The sequence below is a fragment of the Dendrobates tinctorius genome, unplaced genomic scaffold, assembly GCF_039654945.1.
Source record: "Dendrobates tinctorius isolate UK_male_01 unplaced genomic scaffold, ASM3965494v1 ptg000070l, whole genome shotgun sequence".
NCBI classification, from domain to species: Eukaryota; Metazoa; Chordata; class Amphibia; order Anura; family Dendrobatidae; genus Dendrobates; species Dendrobates tinctorius.
The window spans coordinates 73445605-73466864 of NW_027361738.1; the positions used below are offsets into that span (position 1 = coordinate 73445605).

General features: G+C 45.2%; 1 protein-coding gene across 1 annotated transcript in view; it reads left to right on the forward strand.

Moving 5' to 3' along the window:
• Nucleotides 1-21260, forward strand: part of STEAP1 (STEAP family member 1) — a 43085-nt gene that overhangs the window by 2588 nt on the left and 19237 nt on the right. The window contains exons 2-3 of the mRNA XM_073581889.1: nt 15833-15911; nt 18351-18455. Coding sequence (XP_073437990.1) covers nt 15885-15911; nt 18351-18455 — 132 coding nt within the window. The 5' untranslated portion in view covers nt 15833-15884. The remainder of the gene's footprint in view (nt 1-15832; nt 15912-18350; nt 18456-21260) is intronic.

Consider the following 21260-nt stretch of genomic DNA (forward strand, 5'->3'; position numbering starts at 1 on the left):
TTTCTCCTCCTGGACTGATAAGTCATTCTCCAAAATTCTCAATTCACATGTAAAAAAAATCTGTATTCAGTGAATACAGATTTTCCCATTACTGAGATATGAGATGACAGTTGGTGCTCATAAAGTTCTATGAAGAGCTGTAAGGGTTGTGCACACTAGGGTGACCGGATCTCATATGGGGGGGAAAAAATGTCAGAATCTTGTTCGTATGGACCCCACAAAACGATTCCCCTTTCCAGATATTGAGAGAGCCAAAATTTGAGCTCGATCAAACGACGTTAACCCGTGCCGCTCGTCGCTCAAAGTTTGAAAAAATCCAAATTGAGGTATTTTAAGATTTAGGTATTTTGCATAGTCTGTTAGACTATAAAGAATGTGACAACAACATTGCAGAAATAGCCCTGACCAAATTTTCGAACCATTTGTGGTATTTGAATGCAGAGTTGGTGGGATTATCGTTTTTTGATCCCACCATTACAGACAATGAAAAGTTGTTAATGGCTAATAAATTGCTCAGTAGCACAGATGAACCATCAGAGCACGCTAACCTACATGAGTTGATAATTTTACATAGTTATCTAATCTATTCTAGAGCTTTTGTTAAAGTAGTTTTTGAAACGTCAGAATATAATGCTCGGCATTTGCTTACAACTTGCAGGACATATTGCTTTTGTTCTTCATCTTTTGTCAGAAGGTCGTTAAAGTCGGTTACTTCCTACCTCTTTTAATTTTTCTTTCCTAACTTTTGGATTTACAACCCTAGCGTGCTCTGATGGTTCATCTGTGCTACTGAGCAATTTATTAGCCATTAACAACTTTTCATTGTCTGTAATGGTGGGATCAAAAAACGATAATCCCACCAACTCTGCATTCAAATACCACAAATGGTTCGAAAATTTGGTCAGGGCTATTTCTGCAATGTTGTTGTCACATTCTTTATAGTCTAACAGACTATGCAAAATACCTAAATCTTAAAATACCTCAATTTGGATTTTTTCAAACTTTGAGCGACGAGCGGCACGGGTTAACGTCGTTTGATCGAGCTCAAATTTTGGCTATCTCAATATCTGGAAAGGGGAATCGTTTTGTGGGGTCCAGACGGACAAGATTCCAACATTGATTTTTTGCGGTCACCCTAGTGACCACGTTAACTATTTGGTGCAGAAATTTTGGCATTTTTTAACGCGTTTTTTATATGCATTTTTGATGCAGATATTTCCTCACTCAAATCTGGTGCACCCAATCTACAAGCCACAAATAAGCAATGTGTGCATGAGGCTTCCAGATTCTTTTTCTCTTTTCTGGCATCAAGAAACCCTTCAGGTTTTGTTACAAATCTGCGCAGAAACAAAAACGTGACAAATCTGCAACGTGTGCACAGGCCCTGTCATTTCTGTCAACTTGCAGCTGAACGTCTTTTTAGCCTCTAGCTCCTCTTTCCTTCCATAGAATCTTGTAAGCACCAACTGTCATCTCCTATATATAAGCTCCATTTGTGAGCCAAGTGCTTTCCGACTCACGGACCCATAAACATTGATGATTTTGATTTGACCCTCGGATCAAAATTGGATGTGTCTCTAATATTTTCTGCAGCCAAAGGAAAAAATGGTCATCTTAATGGCACCATAGAATATCATGGGTAAGGTGAAAAAAATGGATAGCACTCGTACATGAAAAACTGACGTGTGAATGAAGCCTCACAATCTCTGGTGCCAATCTCACACTTCAGCTAGTCTCAGCGCTGAAGGTGTCGCATCAGACCATCTGTCGGAGGAGTAGTATTCAACCAGGACGTAACCTGACGGAGCACGCTCTTTGTATTATGTAAACACATCGGCACTTTCTGTAGTTTGTAAATGATATTATGTTTCCCGGCCTCCAAGTAGAAATACTGGTTGTGCCAGCGCTGGTCGGGGTGAGGATTTCATAAATTTCCAACTTTTGGGGGGTTTCATGTGTATTGTGGACAGTATACAGAGAATGGGGTGAGCAAGAAAAACATCCAGTGAGAGCAGATCCTATGGATGTACATGACTCGTCAACAAAAGACGACAGTGGAGGATGACAAGTATCGTTCTGATGAACGTGCAGCCGAAAACAACACTGGCTTCCAACTAACGTGTCCAAGAGCACAAAAGTGCCATTACTGACTACGAAGAGCAAATGGACAAGACTCCAGTTGGCAAAGGAACAAGACTTGGTTCACTGATCAGTGGAAAAACACTGCACAGTCAGATAAAACCAGACTTCGGTCGCCCCATGCCGATAGGAATATCCGAATTTGACACAAGCAGCATGAATTGATGAACGCTTGGTGTCAGGTGTAACAGTCCAAGCTGGTAGAACAATGAACCTTTGGTATCAGGTGTAACAGTCCAGGCTGGTTGAAGTGGCGTAATGGTGGAGAGCGCTAATGTGGCGCCCCCAGGAGTATAGTCGCCTCAGTGGCATTACCTTCCTCCTAGGGAGTGTGATGTCATGCTTGGAAGCAATGAAGGATCTCTCTATCAGGTAAATCTAGCACACAGCACAGTTCCCACTCCAGGCCAGCAGAGGGAGCTCTAAACCAAACTGCTGAGGAGCTGCTCTCTGGGGCCAGGAAAGGGAAGTTGAGGATTTCGTGTGGAGAAGGTGAAGTGTGTGGACATGGGAGAGAGGAGCTGGAGGATTGAGCGGAATTCAGGCTCACTTCTAGCTGAGGTGCATTGTCCGGAGTCCGGTATCCGAGGTTGTATGGATGCTGATGGTCCTGCAGCAGAAACCGGAGGAACGAGAAGCTGTAAATCCTCTATTCCCAACTAAGACTCGGAGGCACAACAGTAACGTGTGTGAGCCAGAAAAAGGAGGCTACGGCTGCCTGCCATATGAGGGGAGTTCTAAAAAAGAGCAAGCCAGAGGAATTTCAGTGTAACTCAGAACTACAAGTACCTCAGATAAGTGCTAGAAAGGACACTACACAACCCATCTGCATAGAGAGATTCCTAAGTTACTTCCAGGCTGATCTACTCCTGTGCCATCTGTAATCTGGACCCTGGAGTGCACTTACAAAGCAAAGTAAAGGTAAAGGAAACTGCACACTCTTGTGTCGTTGCCTTCTTCCTGCAACCCCTTCAGCACTGCTACATCTCTGTGCCTAACACTGCACCCTCTTCCTCAACACCTATTATTACTGCCCTGGGACTACAGCTCTACCTGTGGGGAGCTATTATATCTTGCTGTCTTATAACATCTGTCCCAGAGGATCTGCCTGCAGCGTCGGCTTAACCCCTTCATTGCCAAGCACCACAGGTGGCGTCACGTATCATCCACCTATAAACTTTATTCAGCCACATTTCACCCCTTTTGCATCAACGCCCAGGGCCACAGACCGGGTCACCGCCACTGTGACACCGGGCCGGTACCGAGTAACCCCATTGCCCTGGCGGGCGATCCACTTTCTTGGCTCATCCTGAGTCCTCTGATATCTCTGGATGGACGTGTAGACAGTAGGACTTACCTAAACATTGTGGCTGTCCAAGTTGATCTCTTTATGGCAGCAGTTAACCCTATGACAGAAGGACCATGCACTGAGCCACAATGGTCACATAGTCATGGATTGGACCCAGGAACATGACAGAGTTTTCCATGCTTCCCTGGTTATCCCAGTCCTCAGAGCTAAACCTTATACTTGTGACGAGCGTCAGCTTACGCTGAGTCGTTCTTCTTTGAAAGAGTGGACCCTCTGGGCCGTGGCACCCACCCACCTAGGGCGAGCTGACCTAATGAGAACCACCCCCTATACAGGGAGTGTCAGGGGCAAGACCAAGGGGGTGAGCCACCACGGCAGCTGGACCAGACGGCCAGCTCAGGGAAACAAGACAAGGCAAGACGAGACGTTAATTCAAAACTTCATTAAGGAAGACTTCAGGTACAACAGGTGCAAAACGTGAACACACAGAACATGAGGCAAGGTGCGTGCAAGAGCACGCCGAGGTCCAAGACTTGAGGAACTCTTCAGGGTGCAACAGGAGCAAACGTGAACACACAGAGTTCGTGGAACAGGGTGCGTGCAATGGCACGCCGAGGTCCAAGCATGGAACGTGCAGATGGTACGCGGACATTGGACTCTGGACAACAGTCCACGATCAACCAGGGCATCAAGGTTTGTAGCTCAGAGGATGATCGGCAGGATCCGGACATCCAGAAGTCAGCCAGGGTTCCATGCAAGGAAACAAGATAGAGTTAGTGACATGGTGCGTGTCAACGGACACGCCAGGATCAGGTTCACAGAACAGAGACCTGCGCATGCCAAGGGGCATGCCAGGGACGGGTCAGGTTCACAGGACGGTGGCCTGCGCATGCCAAGGGGCATGCCAGGGACGGGTCAGGTTCACAGGACGGTGGCCTGCGCATGCCAAGGGGCATGCCAGGGACGGGTCAGGTTCACAGGACGGTGGCCTGCGCATGCCAAGGGGCATGCCAGGGACGGGTCAGGTTCACAGGACGGTGGCCTGCGCATGCCAAGGGGCATGCCAGGGACGGGTCAGGTTCACAGGACGGTGGCCTGCGCATGCCAAGGGGCATGCCAGGGAGAGGCACAGAGTACGGTGGCATCGGAATCCAAATGCTGGCATCGACCGACAGGGTCCGGGTATCTGGCTACGGACATCAGCTCCGGACATCAGGCCGCAGTCATCTAGGTCCGGACCTCTGGCAGCGGTCGGCAGGTTATGGAATCCGGCAGGCGAACTAGGGGTCAGAGAAGAGCAAAAGAGACAAAGGCTTTGTGCAAGAGTAGCACGAAAAGGCACAGTGCGAGAACCAGCGTGAGTGCAAGGAAGCACAGAGACCACGGCTGGGAGCACCGGCAGGTGGTACCGACAATAGCAGTTGCAAGCAGGCACGACTAGAGGTGGCACCGCTGCGGGGCCACGCAGCCAGACCACTATAGCACTGGACGGGACACGGCTGGGGCACACAGGCGAGCACGGCTAGAGGGGACACGGCTGAGGCACACCAGGCAGGCACAGGCGACCAGGCACATGCACGGAGGCACGGAGCCACAAGGCAGGGCTAGGCAAAGGGTACAGGACAGAGCCACATGCGAGACAGCATGGCAAAGCCTAGTACGAAATGTGCAAGAGCGCACGAAACAACAGGGACAAGACAAAGAACGAGGCAGAGACCTGCGCATGCGTAGAGCATGCCAGGGACAAGGACAGTCTAGCAGCGGAGCGTAGGCCGAAGCCCAGAGCCGGGCCAAGGAAGAACCTTGGGACTAGACAGGGTACAGAGCGAGGCCTGCACGTGTAGAGACACGCCAGTGAGAGGTTCAGAGTGGAGGCCTGCACGTGTAGAGACACGCCAGGGACAGAGACGAAGGCCTGCATGTGTAGGGAGACACGTCAGGGCAGGGTACAGAGACGGAGACCTGCATGTGTAAGGACACGTCAGGGCAGGGTACAGAGATGGAGGCCTGCACATGTAAGGACACGCCAGGGACAGAGACAGAGGCAGGATACCTGATGCCACAAAGCAGAGCGAGATATGACACGTGGACAGAAACACGGAACAGAACCAGAGCAAACAAGGACTACAAGGCAAAGCAGAGCAGGGACAAAACATGGCACAATGGACAAAGACTAGACAAGACACAAGACCAGAGACGGAATACGAGCACGGAGCGTGTGCAGAGACGCACTACAGAGCTAGGTGCAAGGGCACAGAATAGAGGGAGCGCCCCACAGACCAAGCAGCCATGCAGGGACACAACACAATACTCAGGCCCTGAGCAAAGGAAGAGCCGGCCTGATAGGGCATAGCACCTCCTCTTCCAGGTCAGGACCAGGGGAGCACTTCCGGGTTCAGACCCACAGGATAACAGCGTAGTCACATGATCAGAGTTCCAGACATGACGAGATGACTGCAGAATCAGTGCTGAAACCTAGACAGGTCACATGATCAGATTTATAGACATGAGGAGATGATTACCAAACCAGACAGTGCAGGATCCTAGGAAAGGTCACATGATCAGCGTTCCAGACATGACGAGATGATTGCAGAACCAGACAGTGCAGGATCCAGACAGGGACACCTGATCAGAGATTCTAGACATGACGAGATAATCACAGAAGACAGAGCAGAAACGCAGGCATCCTGCATCTCAGACATGAGGTGAGTGTGCACACTGCTCTAGGGAACGAGCAGGACAGCAGACAAGATATGCGCATGCACACCGCTCCAGGAGTTCTTGAGAGAAAACAGACAGGGCAGACATGACAGACATGGCGAACATGACAATACTGTAGAGACATGCCCCAGGAAGTGTTTGTCCCCGGTACATTTAATGTGCTGAATACTATATTTGACCTCTAGAGCCATTTACTAATAACCTATGTTAGGCCAGTAATGTGAAAATGCCTCTATGCCACTTTCTTACATGCGGGAAAGCTACGTTTTTTTCTGAAGGTATCCCTGCTAAATATGCGGTATCAATCATCTCTCATTACTTTTTTTCATATGTTTGTACCTTTTTTTTATCTGTTTTTGTGCAAATTTGCTGCAATGTTTTTTAGTACACTTAAGAACACAATTTCTTTAACTTTTTTTTGGGCACAATAAAAAAACGCTGCATGGGAATATGATCATGGCTGAATGCAGCCCTCTATTTAGACACTGACTATGCTAGATTTCTTTATATAAAGAGTTGTTATACTCTGCATAGTAGTATTTATTACTGCGGCACCGCAGAGTATTATTCTTATTGTGTCACTACACATTACTTTGTGCGCATCGTATGGTGCCAAACATTACGTAGGCAACGTCTTATATGATGTTAATAATCTGGCACTACGTAACATATTTATTTGTACACTGCATTGCAGTACCTCCAAATTAAGGTCGGCCCTAAACAGGTTCATCGCCAAGGCTCTCCAATAATTTTGAGCATAATAATCTATCTAGTTATTCAATCATTTTGAAGCAAGAGATGTACTCAGTGGTTAGCACTGTATGGTGGCTCAGTGGTTAGCACTGCATCGCTGGGGTCCTGGGCTCAAATCCAACCAAGGACTACATCTGCAAGAAGTTTGTTCTTCCTGTGTTTGTGTGGTTTCCTCCCACACTCCAAATGGAATCTAGTTTGTGAGTAATAAAGGGGACAGGGATGATAATGTCTGTACAGTGCTGTGGAATATGATATATATGGTATGATATGCTATTAGAAGTACATGAAATAAATAATTACTAAGACGGACTTGACTTGTCCGTCTTGCCCAGCTTTTTCCCCATCTCATTACTTCTTGAACATGTCCACCTTGTATTATCTTCCCAGCTTTCTATTCCACTGGCTACAATGTGGCTTCCGACCCCACCACTCTACTGAAAATTCCTAAGGTCGGATTCAGATGGTTAAAATAAAAATCGGGCCACTAGTTACCGCAAATTGCAAACTTGACTGGCTCCGTGTCCTCGTCCAGATGGATGCAGGATCTATCTCTCATTTTCCTTCCATGCAGAGCATCGGCCCGCATGGAAAATCGGCTATGTCTACTGGCACACTGGCTATAATGGGTCCATGCGCGGACTGCGGTTGCTCACTGGCCGATTATAGACTAGTCTGAACGAGTCCTAAACCAATATCGCTAACGATCTACAAAGTGACAAACCAAACGACATTGCTCTGTGCTCCATCTCCTAGACCTATGCTCCACCTCTAACTCAGTTAACCACTCTCTTCTCTTACAAACGCTGTCATTAGAGTTGAGCGACTTTGGTCGGATCGGGTTTCATGAAACAAAATTTGTTTCAGATGAAACTGGTCCGACTAGGGCAACAAAAGTCGGAGTTTCGTCCGAAACCCGACCCCAATGCAAGTCAATGGGGAATAAAAGTCGCCATTGAGTGGATGAATGTCACTGATTTAGCCCTCTCCTGGAGCTCCTCGCATCTCCGCAACTGCATATATAGGCCCCCAATTCATTAAACAGTTTTATTAAGAATTCGGGTGTACAACTATTTGACATATCGAATTTTTTTTGGCTCAGCTCTTGGTTGTGCCAAAATTTGGTCACATTTAACACCAGTCCCTACTATAGCCACCAACTATTTGAGCTTAGCCATGTGACCGAGCACAGCCAACAAATTCATTATGATTTGCTACACAAAAGTGGCATAAATTATGACAGAAATGTACTCCAGTCTTTGACTGTAGAGATGAGGGAAATGATTTGCAGGACCATGATCCAACGGCCTTGTCAGTAGTCCTTGGCTGCCGGTCGAGAGCCCTGTGAACCACCTCTTACCTCCTGGGATCCGTGGCATTTTTTCTGGCCTGGGGTAGATCAGTAGAGGCACTGAGGATGCCAGCAAGTAAGAGACGGTTCACAGGGCATCGGGGCTTGTGACTGGACTCCTGTGGTCACATTCGACTCACAACAATGACATATATTGTCACCATTTTGCTGGATGATTGCAAGTCTAATCCTAAAATTGTGGCTTCACAAGAATCCAAAATTTTGGGAAAATGTCTTACAAATTTGATTTGCTCATCTCTGCTACATGCTAAATGCACAATATTTCCTTAATCCATTATGGAAGGATTCTAGTTCATTAGATCAGCCATTAAAAATTTTATCAATTAGAAAAGTATACCAGTTTATTAGAGGATTCCTTTAATTGGTTACTTTTGCTCATCTTTAGGACAATTATTAATCTGCATTAGATTGGTGATGGTGACGTCCCAACGAATTTGATTCATTCATCTCTACTACATGCTAAATGCCGGACACTTCCTTTATCCATCATTAAAGGATCCTAGTTTATTGAATCAGCCATAGAAATGTATACCAATTTATTAGCAGATTATTTTAATTATTTTTGCTCTTCCCTGGAGCAAATATTAATCTACATTATGTTGGTGAAATCTCAATCAATTTGATTCATTCATCTCTACTACATGCTAAATGCAGAACACTTCCTTTATCCATCATCGAATGATCCTAGTTTATTAGATCAGCTATAGAAACTGATACCATTTTATTAGAGGATTCCTTTAGTTGATTAGTGTCACGATCCATTTTTAGATCTGTCAGTTTCTGGATTCTCTTTTATAAACTTTTTCCCTTTCAGGCCATTGGGGGTTAATGTCAGTTTTTGCCCCCAGTGGCCGCTGGTGTTACTTCAACTGTAGTTGTTCGGCTGCTGGGTTCCCCCCCGGTGACCGCTGGTGTTACTACAACTGTAGTTGGTCGGCTGCTGGGTTCCCCCCCCCGGTGACCGCTGGTGTTACTACAACTGTAGTTGGTCGGCTGCTGGGTTTCCCCCCCCGGTGGCCGCTGGTGTTACTACATGTTTAGTTAGCCAGCAGGTGGTGACTATTCCCACTTCCTTTTATAAGGCCACCTGGTGCTGCAATTCACTGTTGGTAATACTGTTCATTTGGAAACCAACCATGGTGAAGACTGGACCTACCTGGTGCAGAGGTGGTCCAGCTTATCTGGAGCAGTGGTGTTGCTGCTGGATGCTGATCGGGTGCCTCACTCTGCTGCTTGGAGCATTGGCAGCAGATAAAGCTAAGTTTTGGTTTTTAGTTGCTTTATCCCCGTGGTGTCTGTTTTGTTTTTCCTTTCATGTTATTGGTGCAGTTCACTTTATTCCCTGTCTCACCTCCTGGGGAGGGGGTTGGGTGTTTAGCTCAGGGCTAAACAGGAGACAGGGACAGGTCGGGAACTTGGGCCTCACTACCATCAAGTGTACCCCCAAGTTAAGGAAAGTCAGGGCACCTCCTTAGCCTGAGGGGTAGTTCATGGGCCCAGGTTCCACGTCTCCTGCTTATTCCCTACTGCCCCGTGACAATTAGTTTTGCTCGTCCTTAGGACAAATATTAATTTGTATGCTATTGGTGACGTGCCAGAATGTCAGGTTTTCTAGATTTCAGACGTCAGATTACAGGGATGTCTCTATAAATGTAAAAAAATATTCAGGATTGAGAGTCCTCAGTAGTTGATACCTTTTAATGGCTAACTGAAAAGATGGTAATACATTGCAAGCTTTCGAGACTACTCAGGTCTCTTCATCAGGCAAGACTAATACAAAATCTGAAGTCACATATTTATGCACAATACAGCCTAGAAAAAATGCAATAGATAAGACAAGTGACGTGAAGCAGAACTATCAATATGGGAGAGGGAGAAACATAAATATAAACATTGGACCAGTTCATAGATAAGGAGTCTGGATGTTTTATGGTCCTCTGATTGGGGTCTAGTTCTGTGTTGCCCCGCAAGGTTTTAAAAGGAAATTCCTTAATTGATGTAAAAAGACATAAATCCATGCGACACATTCATTCCAGCACTGAGAGTGTCAAAGTTCGTCATAAATTTGTACTCCCAAACTCGTCTCTCTCTCTGAGATGTGAAGTTACCTTTCAATACCAGTAATTTCATATCCATGCTGCTGTGATCAGGGATACAGAAATGTTTTGCCACAGGTAGATCCATTCTTTTTTCTCTTATAGTGTGACGATGAGCATTCATCCTTGTTCTAAGCTTTTGCCCTGTCTCACCCACATACAGACCCCCAGTTGGACATTTAGTGCAAATAATTAAGTACACCACATTAGATGTAATGCAGGTGAAAGTACCTGGGATCTTGTAGTCCTGATGTGAGTTGGGGATCTTTATCTTGTCCGTGGTCATTATAAATGGACAGGTTTTACATTTTTTCTGGTTGCAAGGAAAGGTTCCTGCAGCTGTTGGAGAGGACAGGGAGCTTCTGACAATGATGCTTCTTAAATTTGGGGGCTGCCTAAAACACAGCAGTGGGGGGTCTGGAAAAATGGATTTTAATCGGGCATCTTTTTGTAGTAAAGGTTGTAATTTCCGTGCAGCTCCCCTTAGCACCTCCAGATTTGGGTTGTAGGTGACTACTAGAGGCACTCGGTTATTTTCTTCTTTAGCTTTGTAATGTAGCAGGTGATTCCTTGACAATCTGGTGGCTCTTGTAATTTGGTTTTCAATTGTTCTTGGATGGTAACCCTGATTCAAAAAGGTCTTTTTGAGGCGACCAAGGTGTTTGTCTCTATCCATGGGGTTGGAACATATACGATTGTATCTGACGGCTTGGCTATAGATAATAGAGTTCTTTATGTGTTTTGGATGGAAACTGTCCCATTTAAGGTATGTTGGACTGTCGATTGGCTTCTGATACAGGGATGTCTCTATTTCATTGTTTTTTAGCTTAATGATGGTGTCCAAAAAATTAATCTCGGTACTGGAGTAGTTGAGTGTTAAATTGATGGTGGGATGAAATTGATTAAACTGTTCGTGGAACGTCTTTAGCTGTTGCTCAGACTCCGTCCAGATGATTAAAATATCATCAATGAAGCGGTAGTAGGCCAGGGGCCTGATGGGGCATGAGGACAAAAAATCGCTTTCAAGCTTGGCCATGAAAAGATTTGCATACTGTGGAGCCATTTTACTTCCCATAGCTGTGCCAGTCTCCTGTAGATAGATCCTGTTGTCAAATTCAAAGTAATTGTGGGTGAGGATGAATTTTATAAGTTTCACCACAGCATCAGCATCAGTCCCTGTGTTTTCCATGAAGAATTTGCAGGCATGTAAACCATCTTGGTGTGGGATATTAGAGTACAAAGATTCCACATCCATGGTGGCCAGGATGGTTCCTTCTGGTAGAGGACCTATTGCTGCTAGTTTATTCAATAGGTCAGTTGTGTCCTGAATGTAGCTGGATGTATCCTTCACCAGTGGTTTAAGAATACCCTTACCCATCCAGATACCTGCTCAGTGAGGGTGCCCACACATGAAATAATTGGTCTTCCTGGATTTCCAGATTTGTGGATTTTGGGAAGCATGTAGAATGTCCCTATTCTTGGAGTCTCTGGTATCAGGTCATCGCCAGCTCTTATGGACTGGTCAGGCAGACAAGAAACCAACTTGTTTAGTTCCTTGTAATAGTCCTGTGTAGGATCCGACTCCAATTTTCTATAGTAGCATGTGTCCATAAGTTGCCTGTTTGCTTCCTTCATGTAGTCTGATGTATTCATCATGACTATTGCACCTCCCTTGTCAGCAGGTTTAATGATGATTTCTTTGTTGGTTTTTAAAGACTGTATGGCCTTTCTCTCCTGGGCACTGATGTTGGATGCTTGTCTCCTGTTAGTGTCTATGATTGTGGATTTTATCAAATGTCTGAAGGAGTCTATATATTTATCCAAATGAGGGTTGCGTCCAGGTGGAGGTGTCCTGTCTGACCTTTTCCTAGTTGTTACGATCCCTTTTCCTTCGGTCTGAGTGTTTTCTGAATCTTCTGTATCATTGAAATATTCTCTCAGGCGCAGTCTCCTGAAATACTGTTCCATATCACTGCAGAGTTCAGTTTTATCTAGGGCCTTAGTGGGACAAAATGAGAGTCCTCTAGAAAGCACGGCCAGTTCCACTTTGTTGGGTTTATAATCTGAGAGATTGATGACACAGTTAGATGCTTTTGTGTCTGGAATGGAGTGGTTGTCCAAGTTGTCAGGTTTTGGATTTGTTTTGTATCTGTTTGTATAGAGTCCTGAATTGAGACGCAGTCTGTGTAGTTTCTTTTCCTTGTTATGAACCAGAAAGGTCCGTAGTTTGTTGTAGTATTGTTGTAATTTTTGCTCAGGGGCAATTTGAAACTCTGAGGAAAACACTTACAGAAAGCACAGAGCAAAAATTACATCAATACTACAACAAACTACGGACCTTTCTGGTTCATAACAAGGAAAAGAAACTACACAGACTGCGTCTCAATTCAGGACTCTATACAAACAGATACAAAACAAATCCAAAACCTGACAACTTGGACAACCACTCCATTCCAGACACAAAAGCATCTAACTGTGTCATCAATCTCTCAGATTATAAACCCAACAAAGTGGAACTGGCCATGCTTTCTAGAGGACTCTCATTTTGTCCCACTAAGGCCCTAGATAAAACTGAACTCTGCAGTGATATGGAACAGTATTTCAGGAGACTGCGCCTGAGGGAATATTTCAATGATACAGAAGATTCAGAAAACACTCAGACCGAAGGAAAAGGGATCGTAACAACTAGGAAAAGGTCAGACTGGACACCTCCACCTGGACGCAACCCTCATTTGGATAAATATATAGACTCCTTCAGACATTTGATAAAATCCACAATCATAGACACTAACAGGAGACAAGCATCCAACATCAGTGCCCAGGAGAGAAACGCCATACAGTCTTTAAAAACCAACAAAGAAATCATCATTAAACCTGCTGACAAGGGAGGTGCAATAGTCATGATGAATACATCAGACTACATGAAGGAAGCAAACAGGCAACTTATGGACACATGCTACTATAGAAAATTGGAGTCGGATCCTACACAGGACTATTACAAGGAACTAAACAAGTTGGTTTCTTGTCTGCCTGACCAGTCCATAAGAGCTGGCGATGACCTGATACCAGAGACTCCAAGAATAGGGACATTCTACATGCTTCCCAAAATCCACAAATCTGGAAATCCAGGAAGACCAATTATTTCATGTGTGGGCACCCTCACTGAGCAGGTATCTGGATGGGTAAGGGTATTCTTAAACCACTGGTGAAGGATACATCCAGCTACATTCAGGACACAACTGACCTATTGAATAAACTAGCAGCAATAGGTCCTCTACCAGAAGGAACCATCCTGGCCACCATGGATGTGGAATCTTTGTACTCTAATATCCCACACCAAGATGGTTTACATGCCTGCAAATTCTTCATGGAAAACACAGGGACTGATGCTGATGCTGTGGTGAAACTTATAAAATTCATCCTCACCCACAATTACTTTGAATTTGACAACAGGATCTATCTACAGGAGACTGGCACAGCTATGGGAAGTAAAATGGCTCCACAGTATGCAAATCTTTTCATGGCCAAGCTTGAAAGCGATTTTTTGTCCTCATGCCCCATCAGGCCCCTGGCCTACTACCGCTTCATTGATGATATTTTAATCATCTGGACGGAGTCTGAGCAACAGCTAAAGACGTTCCACGAACAGTTTAATCAATTTCATCCCACCATCAATTTAACACTCAACTACTCCAGTACCGAGATTAATTTTTTGGACACCATCATTAAGCTAAAAAACAATGAAATAGAGACATCCCTGTATCAGAAGCCAATCGACCGTCCAACATACCTTAAATGGGACAGTTTCCATCCAAAACACATAAAGAACTCTATTATCTATAGCCAAGCCATCAGATACAATCGTATATGTTCCAACCCCATGGATAGAGACAAACACCTTGGTCGCCTCAAAAAAACCTTTTTGAATCAGGGTTACCATCCAAGAACAATTGAAAACCAAATTACAAGAGCCACCAGATTGTCAAGGAATCACCTGCTACATTACAAAGCTAAAGAAGAAAATAACCGAGTGCCTCTAGTAGTCACCTACAACCCAAATCTGGAGGTGCTAAGGGGAGCTGCACGGAAATTACAACCTTTACTACAAAAAGATGCCCGATTAAAATCCATTTTTCCAGACCCCCCACTGCTGTGTTTTAGGCAGCCCCCAAATTTAAGAAGCATCATTGTCAGAAGCTCCCTGTCCTCTCCAACAGCTGCAGGAACCTTTCCTTGCAACCAGAAAAAATGTAAAACCTGTCCATTTATAATGACCACGGACAAGATAAAGATCCCCAACTCACATCAGGACTACAAGATCCCAGGTACTTTCACCTGCATTACATCTAATGTGGTGTACTTAATTATTTGCACTAAATGTCCAACTGGGGGTCTGTATGTGGGGGAGACAGGGCAAAAGCTTAGAACAAGGATGAATGCTCATCGTCACACAATAAGAGAAAAAAGAATGGATCTACCTGTGGCAAAACATTTCTGTATCCCTGATCACAGCAGCATGGATATGAAATTACTGGTATTGAAAGGTAACTTCACATCTCAGAGAGAGAGACGAGTTTGGGAGTACAAATTTATGACGAACTTTGACACTCTCAGTGCTGGAATGAATGTGTCGCATGGATTTATGTCTTTTTACATCAATTAAGGAATTTCCTTTTAAAACCTTGCGGGGCAACACAGAACTAGACCCCAATCAGAGGACCATAAAACATCCAGACTCCTTATCTATGAACTGGTCCAATGTTTATATTTATGTTTCTCCCTCTCCCATATTGATAGTTCTGCTTCACGTCACTTGTCTTATCTATTGCATTTTTTCTAGGCTGTATTGTGCATAAATATGTGACTTCAGATTTTGTATTAGTCTTGCCTGATGAAGAGACCTGAGTAGTCTCGAAAGCTTGCAATGTATTACCATCTTTTCAGTTAGCCATTAAAAGGTATCAACTACTGAGGACTCTCAATCCTGAATATTTTTCTATCTACTGGCTAACACGGTACAAAGATATACATCTTTCCTGTATCTATAAATGTAATTTTCCCATTTGTGTTTCCTTTTTTTTTTACGATTGGTCTTTCTATTTTTAACATCCCCTCTCTAGACACACTGTATTTGCATTAACCTTCTACAACGTAAAAAATTTTGGGACATTTCTCAGAAACTCTGACATTTTACATAGACTTGGCAGAATCAGACAAGGAGCTGAACAAAAATCCGCCTCTGTGAGTTTATTTACTGAGAAAAATTGGTTTATTAGGACGTATAATGGGCGCCATTCATCGGAGAGGAACCTGTGGGCTGTCAGGGGCTGACTCTTTACCCAGACCACAGAACAGTTTGTTGTGTGATTCATCTGCTGGTTATGTAAAACAGCGTCTTGATTTTACTTTCCTTAAAGTGACAGCGCTCCTCTATCTTTGCAGCATCTTCTCCTTACGATGAGATTGGTCTCTGGTGAATCTGCAGCAAAATAACATGGGTGAAAATGACCATTGCGTCCAGGTGAGTAGCAATGAATCAAATCAAGGAAAGTTCCAGGAGTTCCCTCTAAGGCTGCTTTCTTCCAAAAACACTCTCCTGTCTAGGCTGATCTTAGTCCTGTTCACACTGATCCACGAATAGTATGGGGCGGCCTGTGGGCAGGTTTTTCCTTGGTTTCTTTGGCTTAAGGGGGCGTCACACTAAGCGATATCGCTAGCAATATCACTAAAGCGTCACTGATTTTGTGACGCAGCAGTGATATTGCTAGCGATATCGCTATGTGTGACACTTACCTCCGACCGGCTCCCCCGCTGGCTATCGCTGATCGCGCGAGAAAGTCCTGGGCCGTTTCTCGGCGGCGGCTTCATGCTGGGCTTCCTGCTGGCGCCGACGAGCGACGCGTGGACGCGGGCGGTAGGACGTCTTCATTGCCACGTCTGACAGGTAAGTAACGACCGCTGCTACGTTGCTGGTGAGATCTACCTGTTTGGCAGCTCACTAGCGATCATTTAGCAATGCACCAGCGATCCTGAACGGGTCATATTGTTGTCGGAATCGCTGGTGCATCACTAAATGTGACGGGACCCTTAGAGCAGGAAGATAAGACTCTGCCTACAGTTTGGCCCCAGAGCAGGAGCATCTCATTAGCTGAAAAGCCTAACACTGATTACACAAGAACCACAAGATGGATTTCTTCACCCCAGTTATCATTTTAATCAGTTTAACAGGGTCAACCTGACAATGACTATAGTTTACTTAGTAAGATCCTGCTGACAGGTTCACTTTAATGGAACCAGACTTGATTCTCCTTGCGGAGACAGGAATGCATCATAGCTTTGCTCCGCCATGCATACGATTTTAATAAGATGTGGGGGTGGGGTATGTGGCGCCCCTGAGGGTTCAGTCGCCACAGAGGCACTGCACCTCCTCCGGAGGTGTGGTACCCCACTATCCAGGTAAGGTGGAGACACCTGACCACACTCCAACACTTGCACCCCACACCACAAAGTAGTGTAGCAAAGCACCTTCAGCGGCTCCCTGCTTGGAGTGTAGCATAGCACCCCTTCGTGGCTCCCTGCTTGGAACACGAAATGTGCTGGGAGGTGGGTGGAGCTTAGTTTACATAAAAGAGCGGGAAGAGTTGAGTGAGTCAGTCAGTCATTCATTCAGTCAGTGAGTGAGGATGTAGAAGGACAGAGTGTGAGACAGAGAAGATCCTCGGGAGAGGGATGGAAGAAGGAAGTGCTGCAGCAGGCCACAGTGATCTGGGTCTGCTGGCACATGAAAGAGACAGAGAAAGGAAGCTTGATTCTCCATTGGGAAGAAGGATTAGCACGGAACGTAAGGAGAATAGAGGAACTAAGGAACAGGGCTGGAAGAGAGAACCCTTCCCAAGTTCACAGCGCAAGGCCGGGGTCCGGTCCCCGAGGTTGTACGGATACTAATGGTCCTGCAGCAGACACCGGAGGAATAGAAGTAGTGACCACTTTATTCCCACCTAAGACTTGGAGGCACAACAGCAACATAATAGTAAGCCGGGACTTAGTAGCAAGAAGTCCCCGAAGCAGGCTACAGCTGTCTGCCGTACAAGTAGAGTTCATAGGAAAATCTGACAGGAGGAACTCCAGTGTAACTTAGTACTAGGAGTACTTCATTCAAAGGCGCTATAAGAGGAGACGTTCAGAAAAGGCACATATGTTGGTAGAGTGTTGGAAAGGAGTACTTCATCTTGCCTGGAAGTTGGCTGAGCTCCTGACCCGGAGGACACGGCACGGATGCGGGCACCTGTACCTGCAACAGACTGTGAGTAAAGCTTTGGAACTACATGCCCTGGTGTCCTCCACTTATTTCTGCGCCAACCTGCCCAGCACTGCTACATCCCTTGCGCCCGACACTACACCATCTACATGTCACTTCACCTACTCTGCCCTGGGACTACAGCCCTGCCTGTGGAGGGCTATAACATCATTGCTGCACCACACCATCTGTCCCAGAGGATCTGTCTGCAGCGTCGGCTTACATCTCCATTGCCGAGCACCACAGGTGACGTCACGAATCTCTTATAAACTTTCATCACCATAAGCACACTGCCACAACTCCTTTTACAATGGGCGCCCAGGGCCACGGGCCGGGTCCCAGCTGCCATGACATCTCCCATTGAAGCTCATCGGGCCCGGTACCGAGTACCCCACAGCCCTGGGAGGGCGACCCATGTATAAATTAAGGAACCTCAATATTTTTTTTTCTCAAAAACCTCCTGAAAATTAGCAGGATTTTTTGTGCCTTGAAGTACTAGGAAAACAGAGACTCAAACATGGAGGGGTGGAGAATGGGTGGCGTGTGGTCACTAAAAGGGGCAACTGTTCGGGAATCATGCGATTTGAAGAATCCACTTATTTCATTAGCAGTAGACATTGGTGTCAGCGTCATTCTTCTGACTATATCTGTTTTGTTTTCCAGCTGTCATCCAGCATGGCAGATGAGGAGGTGCCCAGTTCTTGTACGGGCAATGGCAATGTCTGGGCGCAGCAACAATGGAGAAGTTTGGAATGCAAAACTAAACTGGTAATTTACTGAAAAACATTTTATTTGACATAAGCTCCTATAAGCGCTAGATTTCTATATGATACAAGTACAAAGTGTTGTTGGGACACCTGGGTGACAAGTATAGCTTTTAACCAACTTTCCCAGACTTCTGGATCACAAATTTTCCTAAATCTATAGTGGGTTCCACGTCACCCGATTATCAAGTATTATTGGACAGATTAGGTTTTCAGTACTTTGAGAAGGTCATATGATAGCACTAACACTTTTCAATGCTCCTGCAAAGTCCAGGGAGCTGATGGGAAAAGAAACATTATCTGGACACCTGGAGAAGATGCCCAATTTTATGGGTGCCACCGAGTCCGTAAAAAAGCAGCGATTCCATAATGTTTCTAGAGCTCTCTAAATTTTACATGGTAATAATAATAACAATAATCTGAATGTAACAGGCACATTTTACATTCAGGGACACAAGCATCTGCTGCTAATGAACACTGCGGCTACAGTGCTCCCTGCCAATTAATAGACTGGCAAGTTCAGGATCTGGGCTACCTGCCAGATCTGTGCCCATGCTGCACTATTAGGCAGACAGGTGTCAAAACATCGCGGGAAGAACCCAGTGATGAAAACAAAGCTGCAAAGATGTGTCACATCGCGTTCCGCGCTCACGGCTTTGATTGGTCCTGGGACAGGTTTTTGAAAGGTCCACACCGGTGAACGATCTGCACTTATTTGTTTCGTGCACTGTAGTAGATTGTAAGAGGACTGGAGAAAATAAAATGAAGGAAAATGCTTGGAAATCATAAACTAAGTATAATGCAGAACAAAACTTGTTATTTGCTGGCTTTGTTATATGGGCTCTGTTATTTGCTGGCCCTGTTATATGGGCACTGTTACTTGTTGGCTCTGTTATAGGGGCTCTGTTACTTGTTGGCTCTGTTATAGGGGCTCTGTTATTTGCTGGCTTTATTATAGTGGCACTGTTATTTACTGGCTCTGTTATAGGGGCTCTGTTACTTGTTGGCTCTGTTATAGGGGCTCTGTTATTTGCTGGCTTTATTATAGTGGCACTGTTACTTGTTGGCTCTGTTATAGGGGCACTGTTACTTGTTGGCTCTGTTATAGGGGCACTGTTATTTACTGGCTCTGTTATAGGGGCTCTGTTACTTGTTGGCTCTGTTATAGGGGCTCTGTTATTTGCTGGCTTTATTATAGTGGCACTGTTACTTGTTGGCTCTGTTATAGGGGCACTGTTACTTGTTGGCTCTGTTATAGGGGCTCTGTTATTTGCTGGCTTTATTATTGTGGCACTGTTACTTGTTGGCTCTGTTATAGGGGCACTGTTACTTGTTGGCTCTGTTATAGGGGCACTGTTATTTACTGGCTCTGTTATAGGGGCTCTGTTATTTGTTGGCTCTGTTATAGGGGCTCTGTTATTTGCTGGCTTTATTATAGTGGCACTGTTACTTGTTGGCTCTGTTATAGGGGCACTGTTACTTGTTGGCTCTGTTATAGGGGCTCTGTTATTTGCTGGCTTTGTTATAGGGGCTCTGTTATTTGCTGGCTTTGTTATAGGGGCACTGTTACTTGCTGACTCTGTTATAGGGGCTCTGTTATTTGCTGGCTTTGTTATAGTGGCACTGTTACTTGTTGGCTCTGTTATATGGGCACTGTTACTTGTTGGCTCTGTTATAGGGGCACTGTTACTTGTTGGCTCTGTTATAGGGGCTCTGTTATTTGCTGGCTTTGTTATAGGGGCTCTGTTATTTGCTGGCTTTGTTATAGGGGCACTGTTACTTGCTGACTCTGTTATAGGGGCACTGTTACTTGCTGACTCTGTTATAGGGGCACTGTTACTTGCTGGCTCTGTTATAGGGGCACTGTTACTTGCTGACTCTGTTATATGGGCACTGTTACTTGTTGGCTCTGTTATATGGGCTCTGTTATTTGCTGGCTCTGTTATAGGGGCACTGTTACTTGTTGTCTCTGTTATAGGGGCACTGTTACTTGCTGGCTCTGTTATAGGGGCTCTGTTACTTGCTGACTCTGTTATAGGGGCACTGTTACTTGCTGACTCTGTTATAAGGGTACTGTTACTTGTTGGCTCTGTTATATGGGCTCTGTTATTTGCTGGCTCTGTTATAGGGGCACTGTTACTTGTTGTCTCTGTTATAGGGCTCTGTTACTTGCTGACTCTGTTATAGGGGCTCTGTTACTTGTTGGCTGTTATAGGGGCTCTGTTATAGCGGCACTGTTATTTGCTGACTCTGTTATAGGGCACTGTTATTTGCTGGCTCTGTTATAGGGGCACTGTTATTTGCTGGCTCTGTTATAGCGGCACTGTTATTTGCTGACTCTGTTATAGGGCACTGTTATTTGCTGGCTCTGTTATATGGGCTCTGTTATTTGCTGACTCTGTTATAGTGGCACTGTTACTTGCTGGCTCTGTTATAGCAGCACTGTTATTTGCTGACTCTGTTATAGGGGCACTGTTACTTGCTGGCTCTGTTATAGGGCACTGTTATTTGCTGGCTCTGTTATAGCGGCACTGTTATTTGCTGACTGTTATAGGGCACTGTTATTTGCTGGCTCTGTTATAGCGGCACTGTTATTTGCTGACTCTATTATAGCGGCACTGTTATTTACTGACTCTGTAATAGGGACACTGTTACTTGCTGGCTCTGTTATAGCAGCACTGTTATTTGCTGACTCTGTTATAGGGGCTTTGTTACTTGCTGGCTCTGTTATAGGGGCACTGTAATTTACTGGCTCTGTTATAGGGGTACTGTTACTTGTTGGCTCTGTTATATGGGCTCTGTTATTTGC